General features: G+C 42.9%; 1 protein-coding gene across 3 annotated transcripts in view; it reads left to right on the forward strand.

Annotated features, from left to right (window-relative positions):
- The window catches only part of SV2B (synaptic vesicle glycoprotein 2B), a 55,437-nt gene that overhangs the window by 20,942 nt on the left and 9,726 nt on the right, over positions 1–24,769 (forward strand). For all 3 annotated transcript variants that reach the window (XM_069465760.1, XM_069465761.1, XM_069465762.1), the window contains 6 exons: positions 3,619–3,752; positions 5,189–5,278; positions 10,292–10,402; positions 11,255–11,343; positions 14,111–14,275; positions 24,016–24,149. In XM_069465760.1, coding sequence (XP_069321861.1) covers positions 3,619–3,752; positions 5,189–5,278; positions 10,292–10,402; positions 11,255–11,343; positions 14,111–14,275; positions 24,016–24,149 — 723 coding nt within the window. The remainder of the gene's footprint in view (positions 1–3,618; positions 3,753–5,188; positions 5,279–10,291; positions 10,403–11,254; positions 11,344–14,110; positions 14,276–24,015; positions 24,150–24,769) is intronic.

A 24,769-nucleotide genomic window follows, 5' to 3' on the forward strand; every position in this document is an offset into this window, starting at 1 on the left:
TGATTTAGAATCCTGTAGACCACTAGGTGGTAGCAGACAACTGCCCCTGAAGCTAACCCACTGGTCTCTACTTGTTCATCTTTAGATCTGACCCTCGCTGCTGTGTGTTCTGAGTTAATGGAGGCTCCACATATAATCTTTTTTTTTTTTTTTTTTTTTTTTTGTAGTCAGGTGCTCACTCTGTTGCCCGGGCCAGAGTGCAGTGGTGTCATCATAGCTCACTGCAACCTCAAATTCCTGGGCTCAAGCCATCCTCCTGACTCACTCAGCCTCCCAAGTAACAAGGACTACAGGCACACACCATCACACTTGCCTAATTTTTAAATTTTTTGTAGAGATGAGGTTTTGCTATGTTGTCCAGGCTGGTCTTGAACTCCTGGGCTCAAGTGATCCTCCTGTCTTGGCATTCCAAAGTGCTGGGATTACGGATTACAGGCATGAACCACTGCATCTGGCCTCCACATATATCTTTTTAGGAAGAAGTTTTGGTGTGTAGACAATACCTACCGTGTTGGTTAAGGTGATACTGGGTGCATTACCATGATAAACTGATAAACCCTGAAATCTCAGTGGTTTTGCACAAGAGAAGTTTCTCACTCATGTAAAGTCTGGCTGGTGTTTCTGATCTGAATGGTTTACATACACTTCCTTCCTCGTCCCTGGAACTGGGGGTGGGATCAGTCCCACCTAAAGCACATGTCGGCAACACAGCGGGGAAGAAAGGGCAGGAGGATGTTGTGAGGAGAGCTGGCAACCCACAATAGTCACAACACTTCATATTGTGTAGCTGTCTGATTTCTAAGAAAGCAATACAAGAATTCAGATTGGGAGCATGTTGACCGAGATGAATGGGAAGCCCATGGCAGAGAGGCCACGTGGCTACTAGCTGACCACTGTGGGCTGACAGCAGAGCTTATGTTTTACCCCAAATAGACAGGACATGTCCCTATTTGTAAGCCTGTATGAAATCTGAGACTTTGACACTCTTTTAACATAGAAGTCTCCCACATGATCAGGCTTAATTGAAGCAGGCATTAGCTTGGGGAAAACCCACCCTAGAAATACGGTGACTAGAATCAGAGTGTAACAGGAGCCATTATTTATTTTAAGCCTCATTTTACCAGGACCAGATGTTTCGTCCATGGTGAACCAGACATTTGGTGATATTTCTCAATGTACCCAAGACATTAATCCTCTAACAAATGCAAGTGTAACTACAGAAAGGAGACCAAAGTTTGTGTGTACAGCTTGTGTAACCCACTTAATTGCTTTTGCAAGAACGAAGAGATGGGAGGTCTTGGCACCAGAAATTTGGGTGACTGACTCATTGAGAAAGAAAATTACAAAGCTTGGAATGTTTTCCTGGGAACTCACAGGCACAGCCCAGAAAAAATGGATATATTATGGAAGATTAATTCCCACTATAGTCAGCACCACCAGCTGTTTGTGAAATCCTGACAGAGAAAAAGTAGGGCAGGCTAAAAGATCAGCAAACAGAACAATCCCTGCCTCCAAATTAATATTGTTCCAAATATTTGGAAGCAGTATGCCATTTAATTTTACTTAATTTAGAGCCCCAAGGATGTGCCTAATGAATGTGATAAATGCAGATTATTGAAATCACCAATAAAAACCACAGAGGCATGAGGCAATGCTGAATTTTGGAAATTTACACTGTCATCATAAAGAAAAAAAATCATTTTGAGGCTGAATACTTTATAAACATACCTGCGTCTGCCCCCCTGCCCTGGTTATCCGTCTAGGTTTGATTGCTGTGTAGTTTTGATCAACCCGACGTCTGACGATGCCAGAATACTTTTCGCACATGAGCAGAGAATGTGTAAATATTACTATGGTTTTCTCTTCCTCTTTCTAGTGTTACTCCCAGGAGAAAGAAAAGGCTTTTTAATTAAAATTAAAACGAACAAACAAACCTCAGTGCAATGAAAAGAGACCAAGCTGTGCAAAAAGAGATTTGATCCCTGTTGAGAGTGTTGGGTAAAGCGTATGTTCCGTTGCTGTGGCCAACTGTGTCCACGCGGACACGGCCCCACATTCTCCCACCTGGGATTCCTCTGCCTAGTCCTTCAATTGTGCAAATAGAGTAGAAAATATCTGCAGCAGCAGCACATATGGGTTAGGAGTCTATTCCAAGCAGAGCAAGTTGAACCACAATGGGGAGTAACAAGAATTCAAGACCTAAGCGCGCGCCACTGGAGTTGGCCATGTGGTATATTTTTTAAGTAAATGAAATAGAAATTTTATATCCAAATAGTTACTACCCTCTAAACTGTATAAGTTGATATATATATATTTATATAGCTTTGTCTTTTGAAAAACACTGTTTGAATTGCTTTCAGAAATACTTTAGCAGCATGAGAGAACCAGCCTATTTTATAACCTCAGCTTTTAAAAAAAAAAAAACAAAAAACAATTCTTTTGCTGATCTTTGCTGTTATTTATCTATTTCATTCAACATCATTGGCACTAAATGCCATGGTAGCTATTTCTATAAACATCAATTCTCCCCTGAAAGCAGGTGAGTTATTATGGGTTGCCAGCAAATCTGTGGGGGTGTCATAGGTAATGATTCTGCTGCTGTGAAAACCCACCAACACAGTAATGATGTAGTAAAGCCAGGATGTGGAACTCTGATCTAGGTGACGGCAAAAGTCCAGGCTCTTTCCACTGTGTTACTTACAAGAGGAAAGTTTGCTACCCATGGGGATATTCAAAATAATGTTTGAATGTAATTTCTGAATATGAGTTTTAGCAATGCTTTGAATAATGACAGCTGAATGGAAGCTAGTTATCTCCCCATTCCAATGACGGTCGGATGCATTTGAACGTAGAAGTTCAGTTTCTTATAAAAAATTTATGTAGTCGCATTATGACTTACAGTGTTTCTAAAAGTGTGGTCCTGAGCCCTTCACACTGGAATCACCTGGAGCTGGTATCGCCCTCCACCCCGGGAAAGAGGGAGCCCTCCCTGCTCTGGCCTTCCTCGTGCTGCACCCTTTCCCATGAGGCCGGGGGTCCTGAGGCCATGACCCTTCTCTCCACCTCCATCCACATCATGCTCTGGGTGCTTAGGACCCAGAAATTTCATAAACTCAAGGCATCCGACGAGTGTGCCCATTCTCACCATGGTAGCGTGTGGTGTCACCACACATGTGGGCATGAGGCCCCTCACCCTGCAGGAGGGGCTGGGGAGGGAAAAGAGGGGAGTCTGGCAAGGGTAGGCATAATTCCGGGCCTAGCCATCTAGCTTGTTATTTGTCAAGGGAGGTGTATAACACATCTTTTATTTAACAGTTTGTTAACTTAAAATGTAATGGCTATATAGAAATATGGAATGTTGCTTCTATTTGCACTCGTAGCCAAGGCTCTGTAACTGTCAGGCCAGGGCTGAACCCAGGGATTTGTCAGAATGCAGATTCCCAGCTCCGGTTCCAGACTGACGACTCAGGAGCTTTGGGGGTGCAGCTGGGGGAGTCTGCATCTTAACCAGCTCCCCAGGCGGCGCTCTCGTGTCAGGTGTGCGAGCTGGGGCTGCAGAGTGCTCTTCTGTAGAGGAAAAGAGCAGGTTCCAGAAATCCTCTGACTGCTCCTTCACAGGCTGGGGCTTCAGCATGGGGACCAATTACCACTTCCACAGCTGGAGAGTGTTCGTCATCATCTGTGCTCTGCCCTGCACCGTGTCCATGGTGGCCCTCAAGTTCATGCCAGAGAGCCCAAGGTTTCTGCTCGAGGTGAGTCTGTGCCTCCGTGCTGGCGTGAGAGTGACGAAACAGCCACAGTCCCAGCCCTAGTCCCACGTCCTCTCCAGCCTGCACATTGCTCCCCCAGGTGGGCCGACCTCCCTCATCATTACACCTGGCTCTGTTTCTGCTGGTGATGGTCGCAGGTCATGGATTCGTGACAGTCAGTACTGGAGGGACAGGCGAGACAGAGCAGGGGCGTGGTGCGGTGCTGGAGGCAGCTCCTGAGCAGCCTCGTGGTGCCCATCCTTCCTGGAGGTCCTGATTAGGAGGCTCTTTAAGGCTGCGTGCATGCTGTCTACCCATGTTCCCACAGTGAGATCCATGGTACAGCTCAATGCTGCTCCCGGGCCCTTCCGGACTGTAGCCACGCAGGGCCCCAAGCCACCAGAAAGCTGCACCCGGTGTCCTGAGCCTGCCACCTGCGGGGGTGTCTCGTGCTTGCTGGGGTCAGGCAGGGCAGGGGCTGGCACAGGGGCAACAGGATTTGGAGGCTTCCACAGCCCCAGTCCACAGAGCCCACTGTCTGCCTCCTTCTTGAGCTTTCCGCAGAGTGGGGCTCCGTGCTGAGTTCCCTCTGTCACCCCTGACCAGGAGGCAGAGGCAACAGGGAGTCGTGCACCTTTTGTTGTGTGAGTTTCCTAGAGCTGCTGTAACAAAGTACCACAAACCGAGTGACTTAAAATAACAAATAATTCTCTGAATTTCTGAAGTTAGAAGTCCCACATCAAGGTGGCAGCGGGGCCATGCTCCTTCTGCAGCCTGGAGGGGAGAATATCCGTCCTCGCCCCTTCCCGACGCTGGTGGTCTGCCGGCAATTTTTGCCATTCTTCGGCTGGCAGCCGCATCACTCTGATGGCGCCCTTGTCACGTGTCCTTCTCCCTGTGAGTCTCTGTCTTCACCTGGCTGTCTTCTCACCAGGACACCAGTCGCACTGAACTAGTGCCCCACCCTACTCCAGTACTTCCTTGTCTTAATTTAACTAATCACACCCGCAGCAACCCTATTTCCACCTGAAGTCACTCTCTGGGGGACTGGGGTTCGGACTTTAACACACCTTTCTTCGGTGGGGACGGGATTCAGCCCCCAGCATGTTGCTCTTTGCTTCATCTCATCAGCACGAACGTGGCTCCCACCCCAGTCCATTCAACTCAGAACCGCGGGTGGTTACTCAGTGTGCAATGATGGTACTAATAAAACCCGGCATTTATATCTTGAAGCACAACCTGATTATTCTTCCAAGAGCGGCTGGGAACAGAAACTTGTCCTAGTCTTTCACAAGCCCTAGACAGCAGGGAGTCCATGTCCAGTTTCCTGACTGCTGGGTAACAGCATTCCCTTTGAGTCTGTAGGATTTTCCACCCCGAACGCATAGAAGGCACATTCAGTGGTGACTTTTCCACATCTCTTCCCTTGATCTTACCAGATGGGCAAACACGATGAGGCCTGGATGATTCTGAAGAAAGTCCATGACACCAACATGAGGGCCAAGGGGACCCCAGAGAAGGTGTTCACGGTGAGTTTGGGGCCGCCTGGGCCAAGAAGAGGGCGTTTTCCTCGCTACTGTTTTGGTTTGCTAAAAACAGGGGGAAAAAACAAAAACAAAAAAACCTTATTATATAAGCACATTACAGAAAAGTTGTCAAAAACAGAATAAAACTTTTGCTATTCCTATCACACTATCATAATTATTCTTTGCATTTTGATGGCTATCCTTCTAGGTTTTTCCTTAGGTAGCTAATTGTTAAAGAATGAAAAACTAGAAAAAACTGGTTATATTCACATGGGGATGAGCATACAAACATATATTTACATAAACGTATTATGTAACGGTGCTGTCCTCATAATTATTTTATATGTTGTCTCGTATTTGTAACCAACATTTTAAGGAACATTAATATTAGAAATATTAACACAGTTTTCCTGGACATGTCTCTAATGTTAGAGGTTTGTTTACCCAGTTTTATACCTTGTTCCTATAAATATTATTGCAGTGAACCTTCTCATGCACACAGTTCCTTCCCCTTCACATTCTAGGTTTGTTTTCTAAATTACTTGCTCAAAGAATATGGATATTTTTATAGCTCTTGAGATATATTGCTAAATTAAATTTTAATAGGGTTATACCAGTCTACAATGCCACAAGCAATAGGGGACCCATTTCTCTACACCCTTACCAGCATTGGCTGTTAGCCTGAATTTTGTTTCTTGCTGGTTTAGAAGCCTGTAAATGGTAACTTCATGAAGATGTTCTGCTAGTTACAGAGATGCAGTGTTCCTGCCTACCATACCCTGGCCAACTGGAGGGTACAGCCACCTCTGTGTACCTATTTCTATAACTTTCTTCAAGTTCAAATTCATTTCCTCAAGGAAGCGTTTCTGGATTAACTCCCACCTACCTTTGATTCATTGCTTTTGATTCTTTGGCTTCCATAATTTCAGTCTTGCGTAAAACATTTGCCCTTGTTTACCTGCTGGCTAACACAGCTGATTCTCAGGTGGGAAAAATGGTGGCTAAGCATCTGCACCCTGGAGCCAGGCAGTCGGGGTCCAAATCCTGGTTTTGATACTTTCTAGCTGTGTGGGCTTAGGCAAGCTTCTCTCTGTCCCTCAGTTTCTTCATTGAGAAAAGAGAGATAATAATATCTAAAAATATGGCTGTTGTAAGGATTAAATAAAATACTGCCTGACTTCGTAAGTGCTACGAAGATGCTGACTGTTATTAAAAAATGACTATTATTAAAAAATGTTATGAGATATTTTTTCATAAATTAACTCAACTTACACTTTTATGGAAAAATCACTTGATGGCATATTTCCTCAATTCTAATCCTCCTAAAATACCTAAAATATGGGACCAATGCTTTTGTTGCAAACATTTGTTAAGAAACACAATTAACAGAAATATTCCAAATGAAAGATGTTAAGCGCCAGAATGGTTCTCCCAGTCTTCCATCCCTCCAAATTCTGTGATGGATTACAGTGCTACAGCTGGGCTGCAGGTATAGAAACAAGGTTTTAGGAATGGGCTTCCTGCCCACTGGAATCTGGGTGTCCTTGGCTCAATCTTGATTTCCTCCTGCCCCCACCGTCCCATCCCACAGCCTGAGGAGGACAAATTTCCTCTCTGAGCTCCTGCTTATTTCTGGGAGACGTGTCCATGGCCTTCTGTCTCTGCCTCCAGCCTCTGAATCCACATCAGCTGGATTGGCTTTTATACTACATCAACTGGGCATGGAACACACACACACACACACACACACACACACACAAACTGGCACACTCACAGAGAGACACAGCCACACACATACCACCGGTACCAAGCATGTGGGAGTCTATGGCCTTACGGAACATTTGAGAACAGAGGAATTTCATCACAGAGCGAAGCCTTTTCCTTCCTTTCTCCCTGCCCTTCCCTGCCCTTCTCTTTTCCTCCTCCTATGTAGTCTCTCCTCTCCTGTCCTCTGCCCTCTCTCTATTCTTCTCCCTCTGGAATAAAACTTCTCCTAGGCTTATGCACAGTAGGTTTCTGGTCTTTTAAGGCTGAATGTGTCTCCCTGGGATTCCTGAATACCTCAAGCAGTTATGGCAGATTGATTCCAAACAAACACAGAGTGTCCTACAAGGAGTCCTGATAGGTAACTACTCCCCACCCCGTTTTGTCTGCCTGTGGCTCCCTTCCCGGGGTACATTGTCAGCTCTTTCTGACTCTCGTCTGACTCTGGGTCACCTCGTATGGTAGCTTCCACATAGTGATGCTCATCCAGGGGGTTCCCAACTTTGCTTCTGGAAAGACCACTTCTAAACCAACCAAATGGGCTTGCCCTACTGGGAGCCCCTTTTTAAGAAAAGCGAGCCTACATTCTCTCTTGATGACCCAGTCCAATGTGTTAAAAGATAAACTTTGGCACATTAAACTTTTAAAGAATTTATTTGAGCAGACAGCAATTCCTGGATTGGGTAGTTCCAAACTGGGAGTGGTTCAGGCCCCACTGAAGGGGCAGGAGGGCATGGCTTTGGCAGGGTGCATGTGGAAACAGAGCAAAGAAATTATTTGATTGGTTAAAATTTGAGCAGTTGTTTTTTTTTTTTTTTTTTTTGTTTTTTTTTTTACTATTCCTGTGGGAAGTTCAATATACCCAATGCCCAGTTGGTCACCTATGATTGGCCGAGCTCAAGTTCCACTCTGTTTTAATTCTGAGTTAGGTTTTGGTTTGATTATGCAGGAACCCAGAGCATTGGAGCCACCTCAGTCTAATGGCTTCCCATTTAATTATTTTAACAAGTATCAGCAGCCTGATGTTGAAGAATGAGATCTCAGCCTGGAAATCAATAAAGATTTCACATTTCAAAGACAAAGCTAAGTCTTTTATGTTAGGACCAGGGTTCCTCATTTGAGGGCAGAAAGCGCATCCCGAGGAAGACAGTTCGGGCAGAAATAAGTGGGTAGGGGGCTGTGAAATGCTGGAAGTGTGTTCTATCCCAGCACAAGTGCCAGTTACTAGGTTTTGAGGTATAACTTCTGCTTTTAGTAGTTTCTACCCAGCAGGAAAAGGGAATTAAAGAGGTTACGGGTGCAGTACCGACTGCATACGGACTCGATCCCATGAATTATGTAGAAGTACATGACTGGATGCGCCAGGAAAAGGAAAAAAAAAAATAAAGAGAGAGAGAGAGAGAGTGACAACCAGAGAGTGTTGACTGAGCTCAGAGAGTTGGCCTGGGGTTGGCAGTCAGGCGTGAATATTCAGCCCAACTTGATGGCGTTGCCTGTTTTCCTGTGCGCTCCCGTCAGTAAACGTACTTGTAAGCGTGCTCAGTGGCCTGGCAGAGGACCTTAGGGAAGGCCGGAATGTCAGCTAGTGCTCAGCTAACCCGGATGCCTCCCAGGAGCCTGGGTTCTAGCAACTCTGGTAGGTGCCTCAGGAGCTTCTGATCTGCCACCTGCCAGGTGTCCCCAGTGAAACCTCTAGAAAGGGAAGGAGCCTATGTATTCCGCTGAGAACCTATATTCTGCAGGGCTGGGGTAACACAAGCCATACTCTAATTTAGACTGAATTAAAAACAAATATTCTAATTAATTGTAAATTAGAGTAATTGTGCTTGAAGTTGTCAACACACCCACTCCCAAATCCCTAGAGAATTGGGTGTTAGTTTTCCCCAAGGAGCAAAGAAAGGAAAAATTTATGTTTGAGTGGATATCTTAATGTTTTGGGGTGTGGGTTTTAAGGTGCTGCAGGATGTGGTGTCAACTTCCCCTTCTGGCCTCCTGTGGCTGTGACTGGGGTTTGTAATAACCGTGGGGTATCGGATAATTTGAAGCCCAGCTCCAGCCGAGAGTCCTACTGCAGAGCCTGCTGTGTTGTAACTGGGGATGGGAGGATGGTGAGTCCAGGACACTCACAGCATGATTGCGTATGAGAAATTCCAGGGAGGAGAAGGAGAGCCTGTGCTTTTTCCAGGTTCTCATATGGGTGTCTGGCCCTCCCACATGTTTCAGAACCACTGTTTTCAGGGTTTAGAAAAGCCCAGCCACGCTGTCTTAGACCTAGTGCTTGGGAAATACAAGTCCATGTCCGAGTCCAGGGACTGTTTTTCTCTGTGTGGATCGTCCAGACCCATTTCTGTTCCTCTTCGTTTCCTCACATTCTCGGTCCTTTGGCTGAAGAAAGAGACGGAGACACTCAGATGACTCATTTTTATCCCTAGAGAAAAGGTTTGTTGGAGTTGGTGTTGGAAACTGTTTTTGAATTCTTTTTGAGTATGTTCTTCCATTTCTTTTATGCATTAGAGGAGATTGTCTGCAAACATGGACCTTGATAACTTGACTAAAAGAGACTCTGTGACCAGGAATATCCTTAAGTGGGTGATTAGTTATGCAATTTGATGGTTGCTTTACACATTTGACTAACTGGAAAATCATCTTCTTGGTGAGCCAGGATCACTTTACTGGGGCTACACACACTGGGCATGTTAACACTTTCCACGCCCTGAGAGGAACGCTGACATCTGCAACCTTATCTCCACTCCCTATCTCTGATTTCTACCGGGAAAACCAGGAATAGCAGAGAGGCCTTGATTTCTCTTACTATCTTGTGTTTTTAAAATACCTTAAGTAGCAACACCCCTTCCCCACACTACCACCTATATGGGCTCTAGACTTCTGTGATGTTGACACCCATTCAGGATAGAGATGTGAATTTTAAGGTGGCATCAACTCTATTGTGGGCAAATCAGATATAAATGGGAATTCAGTGTGTTATGGACCCACCAGTGTAAGTTTCCCAAAGGCATGATTTGATGAGAAGATTCTTGTTCATTTTGTCTGCAGTGCGACATATCTACCTAAAAAAGATCACTAAGAGATGCTGTGTACACCTTTGGTTAAGAAACTCGGAACTAGAGGGTCATCCAAGACTCCTCCAGCCCTAACTAAGTTAATAAAGTCAGTTACATTCAACTAAACATTGAAAAGGAAATTCTGACACAAAGTGAGTTTAAGATTCTTTCGCCTATCTTTGCTTTTCAGGTTTCCAACATCAAAACTCCCAAACAAATGGATGAATTCATTGAGATCCAAAGTGCAACAGGAACTTGGTACCAGCGCTGGCTGGTCAGATTCAACACCATTTTCAAGCAGGTATGAATGGGAACATGTGCTGGATGAGATGGTGGCTCTGTGGGGGTCTGTAACCTTAGTGGATGAAGAACGAAGACTGTGAACACCCCCATCCACCTAAGGCAGTGAGCTGTCAAGGAAGCACCCGGGTGGGGATGTCTGGGTGCCAGCCCATGTCTGCCTCTAACTTCCTGTGGCCTTTGAGCCACAGACTCTCAACCTTACTTTCTTTTCTTTTCTCGTCCTTCCAAAGGCAGGGATTTTGAATGTAGGTAAAATGGCTAGTCTGGGTAAACATCCTTCACTCTAGCAACTTCTCTTTAAGTAATCCATAGGAAGGAAGAAATGAGTGAAATGAACATCCTTTTGAGGTTCGTTAGTGATTCCCGAGAAAGATTCTTCATGAAGGGCAATGCCATTTCTCCGGAGCACTGGCTCCTGCAGGCAGGGAGCAAGTCAGCTGTCGGGCACGGAGGCAGCCCACCCGCCAGGGTCTATTGAGAATGGACGGTATTCACAGCATATGGTCGATAAATGTTTGGAATATCACCCTGCCCACAGGCAGGGAGCAGAACTCACTGTTCGAGGTTTTTCAGTGCCTTGCAATCCTAACTCAGTGTGCTTTCAGTTACGTTCATGGAATACCATGTCCCCAGGGAAAATGCTATCAGACTGCCAGAGCATGAGGCCAGCCAATAAGAAGAGAAGCGCTCCCCTTGTTATTTGGATAGAATTGCTACCCCTGGGAGATAATTGGGTGAGAACCCATTCTCTCCCTGGGTTCCTAGGCAACGTGTCAGAAAATCTGAGAAATAAGCTCTTTCAAGTCGTACATTCCCGCCCTTAACAATCCTTCTCTGGCTTGGGTTATAGGTGTGGGACAATGCTCTGTACTGTGTGATGGGGCCCTACAGAATGAACACGCTTATTCTGGCCGTGGTCTGGTTTACCATGGCTTTAAGGTAAGTTCTCTCTTACTTAAGTTCCTTAATTTCCCTGTGCCTCAGTTGCCTCATTTATGCATTGCAGATGGCAACTGGTTCTAACTCATGGAGTTTGTATCAGATTGGATGCTTTTGGCTGCAAGTAACTGGCAACCTATTCTAGGCTTCTACCAGAAGGAAACTTCTTATCCTTTGTAACAGGAATTCTGCAGAGAGGCAGGAGTTTCAGCCTCAGGCTTGTTCTCATTGTGATTGCCAAATGCTGGTGCTGTTCTAGGTGTCCTTTGAGGTGGGAAAGCTGTTGCATGGAGAAAGAGGCTGCCTCTCCCTGAGGTTGCTTTTCTTATTCCTCCCATCTTTATTGAGGTATAATTGCAAATACGTGTGATATATATTCAAGGTATATAACTTGATGCTTTGATGTGCACAGACATTGTGAAGTAATGGCCACAATCAAGCTAATAAACATGTCCATCACCTCACATAGTTACTATTTTCTTTTGTGTGTGTGTGTTGAGAACACCTAAGATCTACCTTCCTAACTAATTTCCAGTAGGCAATCTGGTATTGTTAACTGATTGTTAATTGCTAACTAATTGCTATTGTTAATTGTTAATTACTGAGCTTCCTTTTTAACACCAAGAGAACCTCTTTCAGAGGCCCCACAGCCAACTTTCTCTCCTGTTATACCAGCCAGATGTGTGTGTCACATTCTTTTGGCTAAACTAATCCCTGGCAAAGGAAAATGGATTTCCCAGTGGTTTTGGACTAATCAGGATTCGCCTCAGTGCTAAAGATACTGGTACTTTTCTCGAGGGTTGATACCTGAATAAAATCTAGCTCCTGTTCACCATGAGGAAGCAGGGAATGACAACGAAGTAGGCAGCCATCACATTACATGGATGAAACAGCAAAACTCTGCAATGCTGTGTCCTACAATAAACTAAGATATAATGCAATTGGTGATTAGCAGGCTCTCACCCCATCACTTCATTAACCTCCAAATAACATGATTCTTCTTTTTATGTGAGTTTGGGGGCCCATGTACGGTGCTTATGGGGCCATTTTACTGCATAATTTTAAAGTGCTTGTGATAGTTTCTGACACATAATAAATGCTCAATAAATTGCTATTATCAGCTAGGCACCATTTGTAAGATTTGAAGCTTCCATCTATGAAATTGCTTTTTTCACCACTGCCTGTGCCCAATGACACATTTTGTCACCCCAGGAAATTTAATGGGCTCTAATGACCTCTTTCATTGTGGGGGAAAACACAGGAAGGCAGAATGTCTTCCAGTACCTATTCATGCAGATGTGACCTTCCAGACCCACACAGGTAAAGGTGTGAAGGAAGCCTGGCCCTGCTTCCCTCCACTCAGTCAGTCCAGACTAGGGGAGAACATGTCAGAAGCCAAATGTGGCAGACACTAGGATTCAATTCATTGACAGTTTTTTTTTTAAAGAATGTGTTTTATTTATATTTACTTCTGTTTAATTTTGTGGACTAGGTAATGCATTTCAGATGTTGAAACAATGGAGAAATCTGGCATCAATCCCTTCCCCCTCCACCCATTCCCTTCTGCTTCCTATACATAAACATCTTTTATTTTCCTATTTACCATCCAGTGATGCTTTTTTGTTGCTAATGCAAGCAAGTAATTACATACATATTCTTATTTCTTCCTCCTTTTCTTATTCAAAGGAACACATTGTCTTGTGTCTGCTTTTTTACTCACCGATGTATTCTGGAGATCTCTCCATACTGGTAAATTGAGATTTTCCTTATTCAAATTACAGCAGCACAGGATCTCTGCATAGCACCCACAGGACAGCACCACACTTCATTCAACCAGGGCCTTACTGCTAGACTTTTGAGAAGTTTCCAGACTTTTGTATTGCAAACCATGCCACAATAAGTAACTGTGTTTGTAGGCCACTTTGTATTTGCGCTGGTTTATCAATGGAATAGATTCCTAGAAGCAGAATTAAGGGATCAGAGCAAGTAAATCTATCAGTATTTTTTTTTTTTTTTGGCCCTGACAAATTCTCCTCCACATGGTATTGTATAATTTTGCTCTTTTCCCAGCAATGTATGAGAGCATGTGTTTACCTACACTCTCCCCAACAAAGTGTTTTAACAAACTTCAAGGTTTTAATAATATGGTAGGTGAGAATGGTAACAGTGTGGTTTTAATTTTCACTTTTCTTATAAGTGGGATTGAGCATCTTTGTTATATGTTTAATGTACATTTTTTGGAATTGGTTTATCTAGAGTTTTTTTTTTTTAGATATAAAGTCATATCATCTGCAGATAGAGATGGTTTTACCTCTTGCTTTGCAATTTTACATTTCTGCATTCTTTTTCATGTCTATCTGAGTTGGCTGAGACCTACAATACAGTGTTAAGAAGTAGTGGTTATAATGGACATCTTTGTCTTGTTCCTGACATTAGTGGGAATGTCTTCAGCATTTCGCTATTCACTAATATTCTGGGCTGAGATGTATATTTTTTATGTGTTAAAGAAGTGTCCATCAATCGCTAATCTATAGGTATTTTAATCAAGAATGAATTTTTTTAATCAAATGCCTTTTTAGCATCTATGGAAGTGGTAATGATTTTTTTCCCTTAGACCTATTAATATGATGAGTTATATTATTAAATTTGCTAATGAACCAAATTAACATGTTTAAAGTGAGTTTGGTCTACATGAAATCAAGAACGTAGACTCTGGTCATAAAAGAATTAATCATGTTGCTCCGACCTTCTGTCTTCTCTATTACAGTTACTATGGACTGACAGTTTGGTTCCCCGATATGATCCGGTATTATCAAGATGAAGAATACAAGTCTAAAATGAAGGTATTTTTGGATGAGCATGTATATGGTGCCACAATCAACTTCACCATGGAAAATCAGATCCACCAACGTGGGAAACTTGTGAATGATAAGTAAGTGAGTGACCACGGGCTTTCCTCAGATCAGGGTGACGGTCCCCGGGACTGTTCTTGGGAGAGAGCCATTGGAACGAGAAGAATTAACTATGCAGGGGAATGAGCTCCAAGGCTGTTGTAGTCGTCACAGCTGATTGTGGCTGCCAGAGACACAATAGCTCCCCTGGTGGCCCTGTCTGTGTTGTGCTGACTCCCTGTCAACCTACTCTCCTGGCTGTAGCTAATTCATCAAAGATGGACACATTTGACTAAGGACAGCCAATCTAGCCATCTTTCCCAAGAACTTGAACTTTTCATGGAAATTAGCAGAAAGCCGTGTTCCATGAATGGCATCTGCCTGAAGGAAGGGCCCGGAGCTCTTACTGCTGAGGTCTCTGAACCAATCCATGACCTGGGTGTTGAGTTTTTTCTTTGATTCTGGAAGCTTCTCTATGCCAGGGCTAATATAGCATCACCTGTTGTTATTCTTTCAGCTAATATTACTTTGGAGGGCTGATCGCATGGTCCATGGTCAGCCAGGAGTGTTTTTGTCCTTTGAAGAAAAAAATCAGTGGAGTATTAGAGAAGTCCCATTTGCATCTTTGTGGGGCTGCTTCCTCAATCTGTTTTACTCCCCTTCTCTCTGGTCCTGAGACAAAGGAGATGGATAGTCCCTTGCAAGCTGCCCTCTGAAAGCCTCAGAATGGGTCAGGGAAGGACATTAGCCAAGTTTACCGCAGGCCACATTGGTCCCTAAGCCGAACATTTTCTCCTCTGCTGTTTCGCTTCTTGAATTGTAGTTAGCGAGCTCATTGGGTTGTGAACGAAAAGGAAGTAAGTGACCATGGGCTGTGTGGTGGCACCTGAAATACCATGGCCCAGATGGTTCGATGTCAATGACATTAACTGCCCTGTAGTTACTGCCTCAATACAAAATTCATACCATGAATTCTCACCTCCAGTGAATGCTCGGCCTCCCCAGTGTCTGCACCACCTCTGTGTCTGGTGTCTCAGTAGGTCCCTGCCCGAAGTGACTGACAGCCACTTTGGGAAAGAAATGGATGTCTGAGAGAAGTCCAGGAAGGATACCTGCTTCAGTCTATTCCAGATTGCGCTTATGGGCCAGATTTTAGCAAAGGTTCACTGCTATTTAGGGTGAGAAAGTGTGCAATAAAAGGGTGAATATTATTTTTACAACTATGAGACCTTCGGAAAAGAAAGTTTAGGATCAAGTATCGTTGGGCATGGGGCTCAACTTTTCAGATGTTTTTTTAAAATGCTGACGTGCAATCTCAGCCATCTGTATACCCGCGTGCCCACGCAGCCACACACTCTCTGCACAGGCAGTTCAGCGTCGTCGTCATCTGCTGAGAGTGGCCATTCCCGGGATGGGAGCTCCAATGCTAGTGGTGGTGGAAGGCAACTCTCCCAAAACATTTCACTCTCTGAGCTGTTTAATATAAGTCAGGAGATCTTGTGTTGGCATTGCCAAGGAGGAAATGTTGCCCTTGCTTTATTAGGACCCTCTGAAATTATTGAAAACTAAGGGATATTATGGATGACTAGATGTCACCCAGGATATGACACCATTCCCTGCAGAGAGGAATTTCCTAAAGGAGAACTTATTTCTGAGGTTCCCCATGTTCAGTGATACACTATTGTGGTATTAGTAATAATAATGATAGTAATGGCCATGATAATAATGCCAGTGATAGTAACTATGGCAGCCAGCCTTACTGGGCACTGCTGTGTGCCAGCTGCTACCTTAAGTGCCTTACATAGATTTTCTCACTTAATCCTCACAAAAACTCCAGGCAACAAGAAATATGCTTTCTGTGTTACAGGTGGGGAAACAGAAGCTTAGGGTTTGAGCAACTTGCTTAAGATCACACAGCTAATATAAATATTAAATAGAAATGTCTGTCTCCCAGCCCAGGCATTTGGACTCCAGATCCTGTACTCTTGACAGCTACTACGGTTGTCTCACTTAGAAGCTTTCCATTCTCATGTTTTACATGATGTTTTCTGTGTTAGAAAGTTCACTACAATGCCAGAGCCTTTGTGATTTATAACAGGCAGATTTTGGAGTTCCAAGACTTAGCCATGGCGAAAGTGGGGACTTTTGGTCCACTCTGTCTTTTTAACTTTTCTCAGCTTCTCCAAGCTTCCCATAAACTTCTGGGTGGGATGTGGAGGAAGCGAGGGCTGATGAAAGCGGTGGTCTCCTCTTGTGGATGCAGGACCCCTGGGGACCATAGAGCTATTGCCAAGATCTGGGAACGCACAGCTGTGCCCAGGATTGTCTGGGAATTGATGTAAATATTCTTCACATGATGTTCTACCACAGTTCTATGCTTTAAATGTATGGAGATGTTTTGTGTGGTTACTAAAATAGAAATTCCTTCAAAAGTTATGAGTTAATTATAACTTTTGTATACAATATATGTTTTTTAACCAACAGATACTAAAAGCACAACCACTAGCACTTGAAGCCCATAATTCCCTCCACCCCCCGTGACTTGTTTGAATTAAAAAGGTATTTTTTTCCTTGGACTGATTAAGGAACCTTTGAAAATGATCTAAGGAATAGCTGAACTTGGCTTCTTTTCTTGAGTTATGCTGCCATCTGCTGGTCCTGAGCTGGAACATGCCTCACCTTTGAACACGGGGAGCCTCTTTGGAGAAACTGACGTATTTTTTTAGCTCCCTTGGGTCATTTCTCCCACCTGTACCAGTACTCCCTCTCTGGCTTTAGCCACACTTGGCTGGTTTAAAATTTAGATGGAAATTATTTTATTGGCAATCACACATGGGGGAAAATGACTTCGTGTAAACAGGGCTTCAGACTTCACCCACGGACTCTGTTGGTAAAGAAAATCCTGTTGAATGAAACCTAAACCTCACCCTTTAGCTCCAAGAAGAAACAAAAGCTCACAGATGAGTCTGGGCTGCCCCCTAAGCATCGCCTGCAGCCTCCTCCTGTGTATTATGGGATCTGGGGGCTCTGAGCACCCGTACAGCTTTTGCTTTAGAACTTGAGAGTTTTTGGAAAGTACAAGAAAGGCAAAGAATAAGTTCATATTTTGAACCCTGAACCAAAATGTCAGGCCAGTCTTCCCTTATGGTTAATTAAAAACAGGACAAGTTTTCATCCCAGAGTATGTATTAACTAATTAATTAGTTAACTTTCTCCTCCTGGGAAGAAATTTCTGCTTGGCAGGGCTTTCATCTGTGAGGGTTAGGGTGGGGAAAGGGCGTTATCTGACTTAAACCTCTTGTGCGTGAGGGAGACGCACCTGATTTCTCTCTCTGATAGGTCGTGACCCAGGAAGTAATGCCCTAATCCTGGGGTTTCCTCACAGCTGAAAGAAGTTGATGGTGTGTTCTCCTTAGGTTTGGACACTCAAATGGGAATGTGTAACCATTCACACAGATGATTTGCCAGTGAATAATAAGAGAAAAGTCTCTTGAGTTCTCATTAAACGTTGGAGGTGAATAACTCAAAATGAAAATGAAGTTCACAAGATTTAGCTCTAAAATGAGGTATGTAGTGTAGCAGGGGGCAGGGAGAGCAGAGAGAAAGAAGCCAAAGTACAACTAGAAAAGAGAAGGTTGATTGCACGCACCACGCTGAAATGCTACCCACACTGCTAAGCCCCCTTTTAGAGGGGCATCAATAAGAGTTTTCTTCCTGTGCAGGGGGACTGTTTCAGTGCAGTACATTCCTTGAAGATGTCAATGGAAGGTGGGCAGTGGAAATGCGCCTTCTGGCCTCTAGATCTGGGGGAGCAGCCAGGGCTGGGTTCCAGCCTTCACCGGTCAGTAACTAGCTGAGCCAACCTGGACAGATCTCCGACCTGTCTAAGCCTCGATTCCACATCTGAAAGTGGTAATATTGGTATATAATGTGCAGTACATTTGAGAGGAGCAAAATTTCTCAGGAAAGCTTTGTAGCTCATGATAGGTCCTGCACAGTTCCTGTGGAGTGTCTTCCTGGATATTTTATTCTTTGGCCGCTGAAAAGGGGATCACTTTTCTCCTGTCAGACATTTGTACATGTTGTAGCAAATAAATAGGAATCCTGTTGGCTTACGTATGTTCTGATGAGAAATCTGCTGTATTGTTATTTTTTTGTATGTAATTTGATTTTTTTTCTCTTACTCCCTTCAAGATTTTCCTTTTATATTTGGTATTTAGCTATTTGAATATCATATGCTTGGGTATGCTGCTACTTCCTCTTTATCCTCATCCTCCTTTTTGATATTTAACTCTGCTTGAGGTTATGTGGATTTCTTGGACTCGTGGTTTGATCTGTTTCATTACTGTAGGAAAATTCTTTGCCATCATGTCTTCAAATATTTCTTCTGCCAAATTCTCTTTATCTTTTCTTTCTTGAGTTCTAATTGTCCCTATGTTCGATTGCTTGATATTTTCCCACAGAATTTAAATGTTCTTTTCTGTTTCCCCCCTTATTTTGCTCTCTGTGTCTCAATTTTGGTAATTTCTCTTATGTTATATATAATTTCAGTAATTCTTTTTGTTTTTTTGCTATAATGAGTCTACTGATGAGTCCATCAAAGGCATTCCTAACATGTTACTTCATTTTTAAAAATGGATAGCATTTCTATTTGACTCTTTCTTTTCTTTTCTTTCTTTCTTTTTTTTTTTTTTTTTTTTGAGACAGAGTCTCGCTCTATTGCCTGGGCTAGAGTGCCGTGGTGTCAGCCTAGCTCACAGCAACCTCAAACTCCTGGGCTTAAGCAATCCTCCTGCCTCAGCCTCCCGAGTAGCTGGGACTACAGGCATGCGCCACCATGCCCGGCTAATTTTTTTCTATATATATAATTTTAGCTGTCTGGATCATTTCTTTCTATTTTTAGTAGAGATGGGGGTCTCGCTCTTGCTCAGGCTGGTCTCAACTCCTGACCTCAAGCGATCCACCCACCTCGGCCTCCCAGAGTGCTAGGATTACAGGCGTGAGCCACTGCACCTGGCCTGACTCTTTCTTATATTTTGCATCTCTCTGCTAGAATTCCCCAACTGCTCGTGTATGCTATACACTTTTTCCTTTAAGGCTTTAATATGTCAATAATAATTATATTAAACTCCCCTGCTTGGTAATTCTGGTATTCATGTAATATCTGAGTCTTATGTTTTAAATTATTGTGTCTTGTCATCATGTTGTTTTATTCTTGCTTCTTTGAGTCTTATAATTTTGAGTTGCAAGTCAGATATCTTGTATTGGACAGTAGAGACTAAGAAATTCGTCCACTTCCTCGTTTGCTAGGCTAGTCAGTAGTTGAGCTTAGTTTGGGTTTTGTTGTAGCTATGGTTACCTTAGAAACTTATTGGGACTTCCTTTTTTAATTGAGGTCTAATTTAAGTACAGTAAAATTTACCCCTTTTTGTGTACAGTTCTGTGAGATTTGACAAATGCATGCAATTATGTAACCACCACCACAATCAAGATACACAGCAGTTCCAATACCCCCCAGAATTTCCTCCTGCCATTTTAAATCAGTCCTTCCCCTACCCCCAGCCCTTGGCATCCAATGATCTTCTTTATGTTACATAAATGGAATCATACGATATGAAGTCTTGCAAACTTGCTTACTTTACTTAGCATATTGCATTTGGGATCTATCCATGTTGTTGCATGTTCTGCAGTTTGTTTATTTTTACTGTGGAGTAGTATTCCATGATATAAATGTATAATGGCATTTTGTTTATCCATTTACCAGCTGAAGAGATTTTGGGATTGTTTTCAGATTTTGGCATGGCTAAATCAGTGTTTTATTTAGGATGTTTATAACCATATTTATATATAAATTTGTTCTATTTTTCTCCTGCTAATTTAATAATTGCTTTTATTATTTCCCTTTTTGTCCTATGTTATTTTTATTTTATTTTATTTTTTTTTTTTTGAGAAAGGGTCTTGCTCTGTCACCCTGCCTAGAGTGCAGTGGCGTCATCACAGCTCACTGCAACCTTAAATTTTTGGGCTCAAGCGATCCTTCTGCCTCAGCCTCCTGAGTAGCAGGGACCATGGGCATGCGCCAGCACACCTGGCTAATTTTTCTGCTTTTTGTAGAGACAGGGGTCTCACTTTTGCTCAGGTTGGTCATGAACTCCTGACTTCAAGCGGTCCTCCTGCCTTGGCCTCCCAGAGTGCTAGGATTACAGGCGTGAGCCACCGCGCCCGGCCTGTCCTATGTTCTATGCTTCAGGTATTATTTCCAAAGGCAGGAAATGTGCTGGGATCTGTGTAAAGGAGGCAGCATGAGGTATCGTGATTCAGCACTCGAATAACCTTAAATGGAAGAGAAGAAGGAGAGAGGAAGTTGTATTTACTTCCAGATTCACTGAGGCACAAGAATGTATGTCCTTAGACAGACTATTTGATTGACATTGGCACCAGGATTTCCTGTCATAAACTTTCCTGAATCTCCATGAAATAACATTTCAATATTTAGGGACGTAAGATGGCCATCTTCCAAGTCTGCTCTCTTATTTCTTTCTCAGGGCCACGCACGGTAAAACTACTCCTCACTGTGGAATCACAGCTGCTGGCGATGGAAAAAGCCATCTCCTTAGCACCTCTATGTTATAGGTTTTTAAATGCAGGCACAGAGAGGAGAAGGGACTTGCCCGGGAGCTCTTGGGGGTTAAGTCCTGAAAGTCGGACTCTTCAGGTTTTGGAGAGTGGTGTTGGAGGTCTGACGCCTACGTGTGGAGAATGTAAGAACCTGTGTAGAGCATTCAGGCAAGAATCTGTTTCCTCCGTTTTCTTTAAGCAATTAGGCCCAAGCATATACTTTCTGAAGTGAATGACCCTCTTATTTGTGCTTTGCTTCACCTCGGATTAGGACCTGAAATAAGATAACATGTAAGAGACTGGAGTTCTGGTTCTTTCCTGAAGAGCTTTCTTTCATTCACTGTGCCTGGAGGGCTTATGATGGTAGGGTGTTTGTGTGTCTGAGCTTTGGGGAGCCATCTCCTTTATGTATCTGCTCCCTGAAAGGTGATGTAATTTATGGGAAAGAGAATTCTCTACTTAGGAAGAAAAGGCAATTAAAGGGCTCTATGCCTGCACTGCTGTTCCCTCTGCCTGGAATGCACTTCCTCGTCTTTGCTTGGGGAGCTTTCGCTGGTCCCTCAGGATAGGTCACATCATCCTTTACCAGCTGGGTCACGAGTGCTCCCTCTGAAGTGAGTTTATAGCAGAGCTCTACACTGATAATCATCAAACTGTCAGTTTTCTTGTATATCTCTTTAGTTAGACTGAGTCTCTTGAGTGGGATACCATCAAGCCTAAAACATGTAGAGTGTGACTTTGGCATCATTTAGATCACTTAGTGGGCTGAGCATTTGGCCTGAGAGTAGCTGAAATAAAGTGTTTGTAATAATACTTCTATCACAGACACTGGCTGGCCAATGGCTTCTGTTTCCTTAAAGTAAATGTTTCAGGAGATATTAATACTTTTGCTGACTTTGCTTTCAGGCTTTGAACTATCCTGAATGAAGAATCTTGGACCAGTTCAGTATATAAGTTCGATTGGAGGAGATGATTTATATAAAGACTCATAAAATACGTGTTGGCCCTTTCTCCTTTTATCTCTTCCCTTATAACTTTGGCTTTTTATAACACACTTGGAGATACATTTTTAAGGCCTGCTTGCGTCAGACCCATTTATGATTTATAGCTCTTCTTTCTCACCCACCCTTGGCAGAATATTAAAATATCACCAAAGGCCACATCACCAGCCTATTACTATATTAAAGAGAAGGATATATTAAGAAAGGCAGAAGCCTGAGACAGTCTCCAGCAATAGCTCTCCCGAGTAAACACATCTAGCATACAAATTTTGAAGTCAGAGGCATCTTGTTGTAACAAAAAGCTTACCAATTAGATTTCTATGGAAACTCAAAGGGTTTAATGATAGCTTTTGAAGGCTCCTGTTGAAAAGTCTGTAGCATATTTGGCCCTAAGAAAAATTCTTCAAAATAATTTGGTTTTCTAGACCAATGATTCTCAAATTTTTGTAAGTATGATAATCTGGTCTCTGCCACTGATGATTAGGGTTCAGAAGGTCCAGGATGGAAGTTAGGAAACTGCATATTTAATAATAATCTCCTATTTTATTCTGATAGTAGTGGTCTGGGGACCTCTGTTCGACAAGCACTTGTCCAGGACTTCCTGTTGGGCGGGAGGTCTTTGGGCAGAACGTAATGATAGGTGGCTGTGGGTTAGGGTTCTGAGCAGAACATAATATGGTACGAAGGGTGAGTGGCACTGGCCATCATATGTAGTCATGGAGTGAATTATTTGGTGGCCCTGAAGGAAGCAATGACCCTCAGCACCTGGTGCTATCTCTGTCACTGTGATTCCTACTGTATTATAGTTGTGTGTTCTTTTTTTTCCAATTAGACTGGAGGGTAGAGATTGTGTCTTTCCTTTCTGTACCCGTATCACCTAGTACCACGCTCAGTAAGTGCAGAAGAATGAATACGTAAGTGAATGAATAGAAGAATGACTGAATGAACGAATGGGTTGTAATTATTCACAGATGAAGACATAGCCGAAGGCTTCCAGTCTGAAAGTGTGACCAAGCTTGGTAAATATAGCCAACAGAGGATGGTGTTACTGCATGTGAGATATATTTTTAAATGTAATGATGTTCTTTCCCATTAGTTTATGTAGGAGTTGGAGCATTACAGTGGCTCCCAAATGTACCTCATAATCATCTGGGTGCTTTGCCCCTTTACTAACAAAATTTTTCTTTAAGTGAAGAAGTAATACATACATTTGGTATAAAGTGAAAATTGTGTATCTCTTTCCTAACCCCAGTGAACCTCCCTAGGACCAATCACTTCTTCCGGTTTCCAGTGTAACTCTCCAATATTTGGAAGCATATGTACCATACCCTTTCTTACACAAGTGGTCACATGTTATAAACTCTATATTGCATCTTGATTTTTTTACATAACAATATATCCTAATGATTGTTCCATATTAATGCATACAGATCTACTTTGTTTACTATAATGGTTACATAGTATTCCATTTGTATCTATTTGTTATGTATGTATATAGGTAGTAAACCGTTGTTATTATAAGCAATGTTGCAGTGAAGATCAGTGAGTGTATCTCTCTGAATACATGAGCAAGCATATGTAGGATAAATTCCTACAGGTGGTATTCCTGGGTCAAAGGGAATGTGTATTTTAAATTTTGCAAAATTCCTTCCCAAAGAGGCTGCTGTGATTGTATTCTACCAATAATGTGAATGAAAGTGCCTATTTCTCCACATTTCCTTCTTGGGGCAATTTTAAAAATGAAGATTGTCAGACCCTCACAAATATGTTGCTTCCAAACAGGCAAGGACCAGCCTAGGATACTGCATGTTTTTCAAGCTCCTTAGAAAGTGAGATGTTATCAATATTTCCCTCTAACACTATTTCACATTTCTGTGCTTCTGATTCAGAGGGTCCACTCCGTGGACCCACATTTGGGAACCACTAGGTTGTTGCAGAGGACCCCATATGTGCCTGGACTAGATACCGGCTTCCATTCCTGAGGCCCATCCCCACTAAGGAACAAACAGCTAAGAAATGGGGAACTAGTCTGGTTCGAAAATAATGTTCTAGCACCTTCTGGCTTTCAGTTTTTCCTTTTCTGCCTTTCTGTATTTTCACTTCAGTCTCAAGTCTATTTTTTTCTTGGATGAATCACTCAGTGGCTAATGTCTTTTCCACAGGTTCACAAGGATGTACTTTAAACATGTACTCTTTGAGGACACATTCTTTGATGAGTGTTATTTTGAAGATGTTACATCTACTGATACCTATTTCAAAAATTGCACCATTGAATCCACCATCTTTTATAACACAGGTAAGAACAGTGATAGACTGGGTAGACTGTAACAAGGGTGAAATGGTGTTGTCTAAGAATCAGAATGCTCAGTCATTAGTTCTTTAAGGCATCTCCGTACTACTTTCCAGAGAGGTTGTACTAGTTTGCAGTCCCACCAGCAATGTGAAAGCGTATAAGCATCCATGCCACCACGCCAGCATCTGTTGTTTTGGGACTTTCTTTCCCCCCTAGTAATGCTTTTTGCTTTATTTAATTTTTTAAATTTTATTTCAGAATATTACAGGGGTACAAATATTTATGTAAATTGCTTTTGTACCTTTTGAGTCAAAGTTACAAGTGTGCCCATCCCCCAGATACTGTGCATTGTATCCATTAGGTATGAATTTACCCATGCCTGCCTCTCCCTCCCACCTGCTTGAATTCTGATGAATGTATTTCCATATGTGCACATAGTGTTGATTGGTTAGTTCCAATTTAATAGTGAGTACATGTGGTGTTTGTTTTTCCATTCTTGTAATACTTCACTTAGACGAATGGTCTCCAGTTCCATCCAGGTTAATACAAGGGGTATTAGTTCACCATTTTTTTTTAATGGCTGAGTAGTACTCCATGGTATACATATACCACATTTTATTAAT

The sequence above is a fragment of the Eulemur rufifrons genome, chromosome 3, assembly GCF_041146395.1.
Source record: "Eulemur rufifrons isolate Redbay chromosome 3, OSU_ERuf_1, whole genome shotgun sequence".
Lineage (NCBI taxonomy): Eukaryota > Metazoa > Chordata > Mammalia > Primates > Lemuridae > Eulemur > Eulemur rufifrons.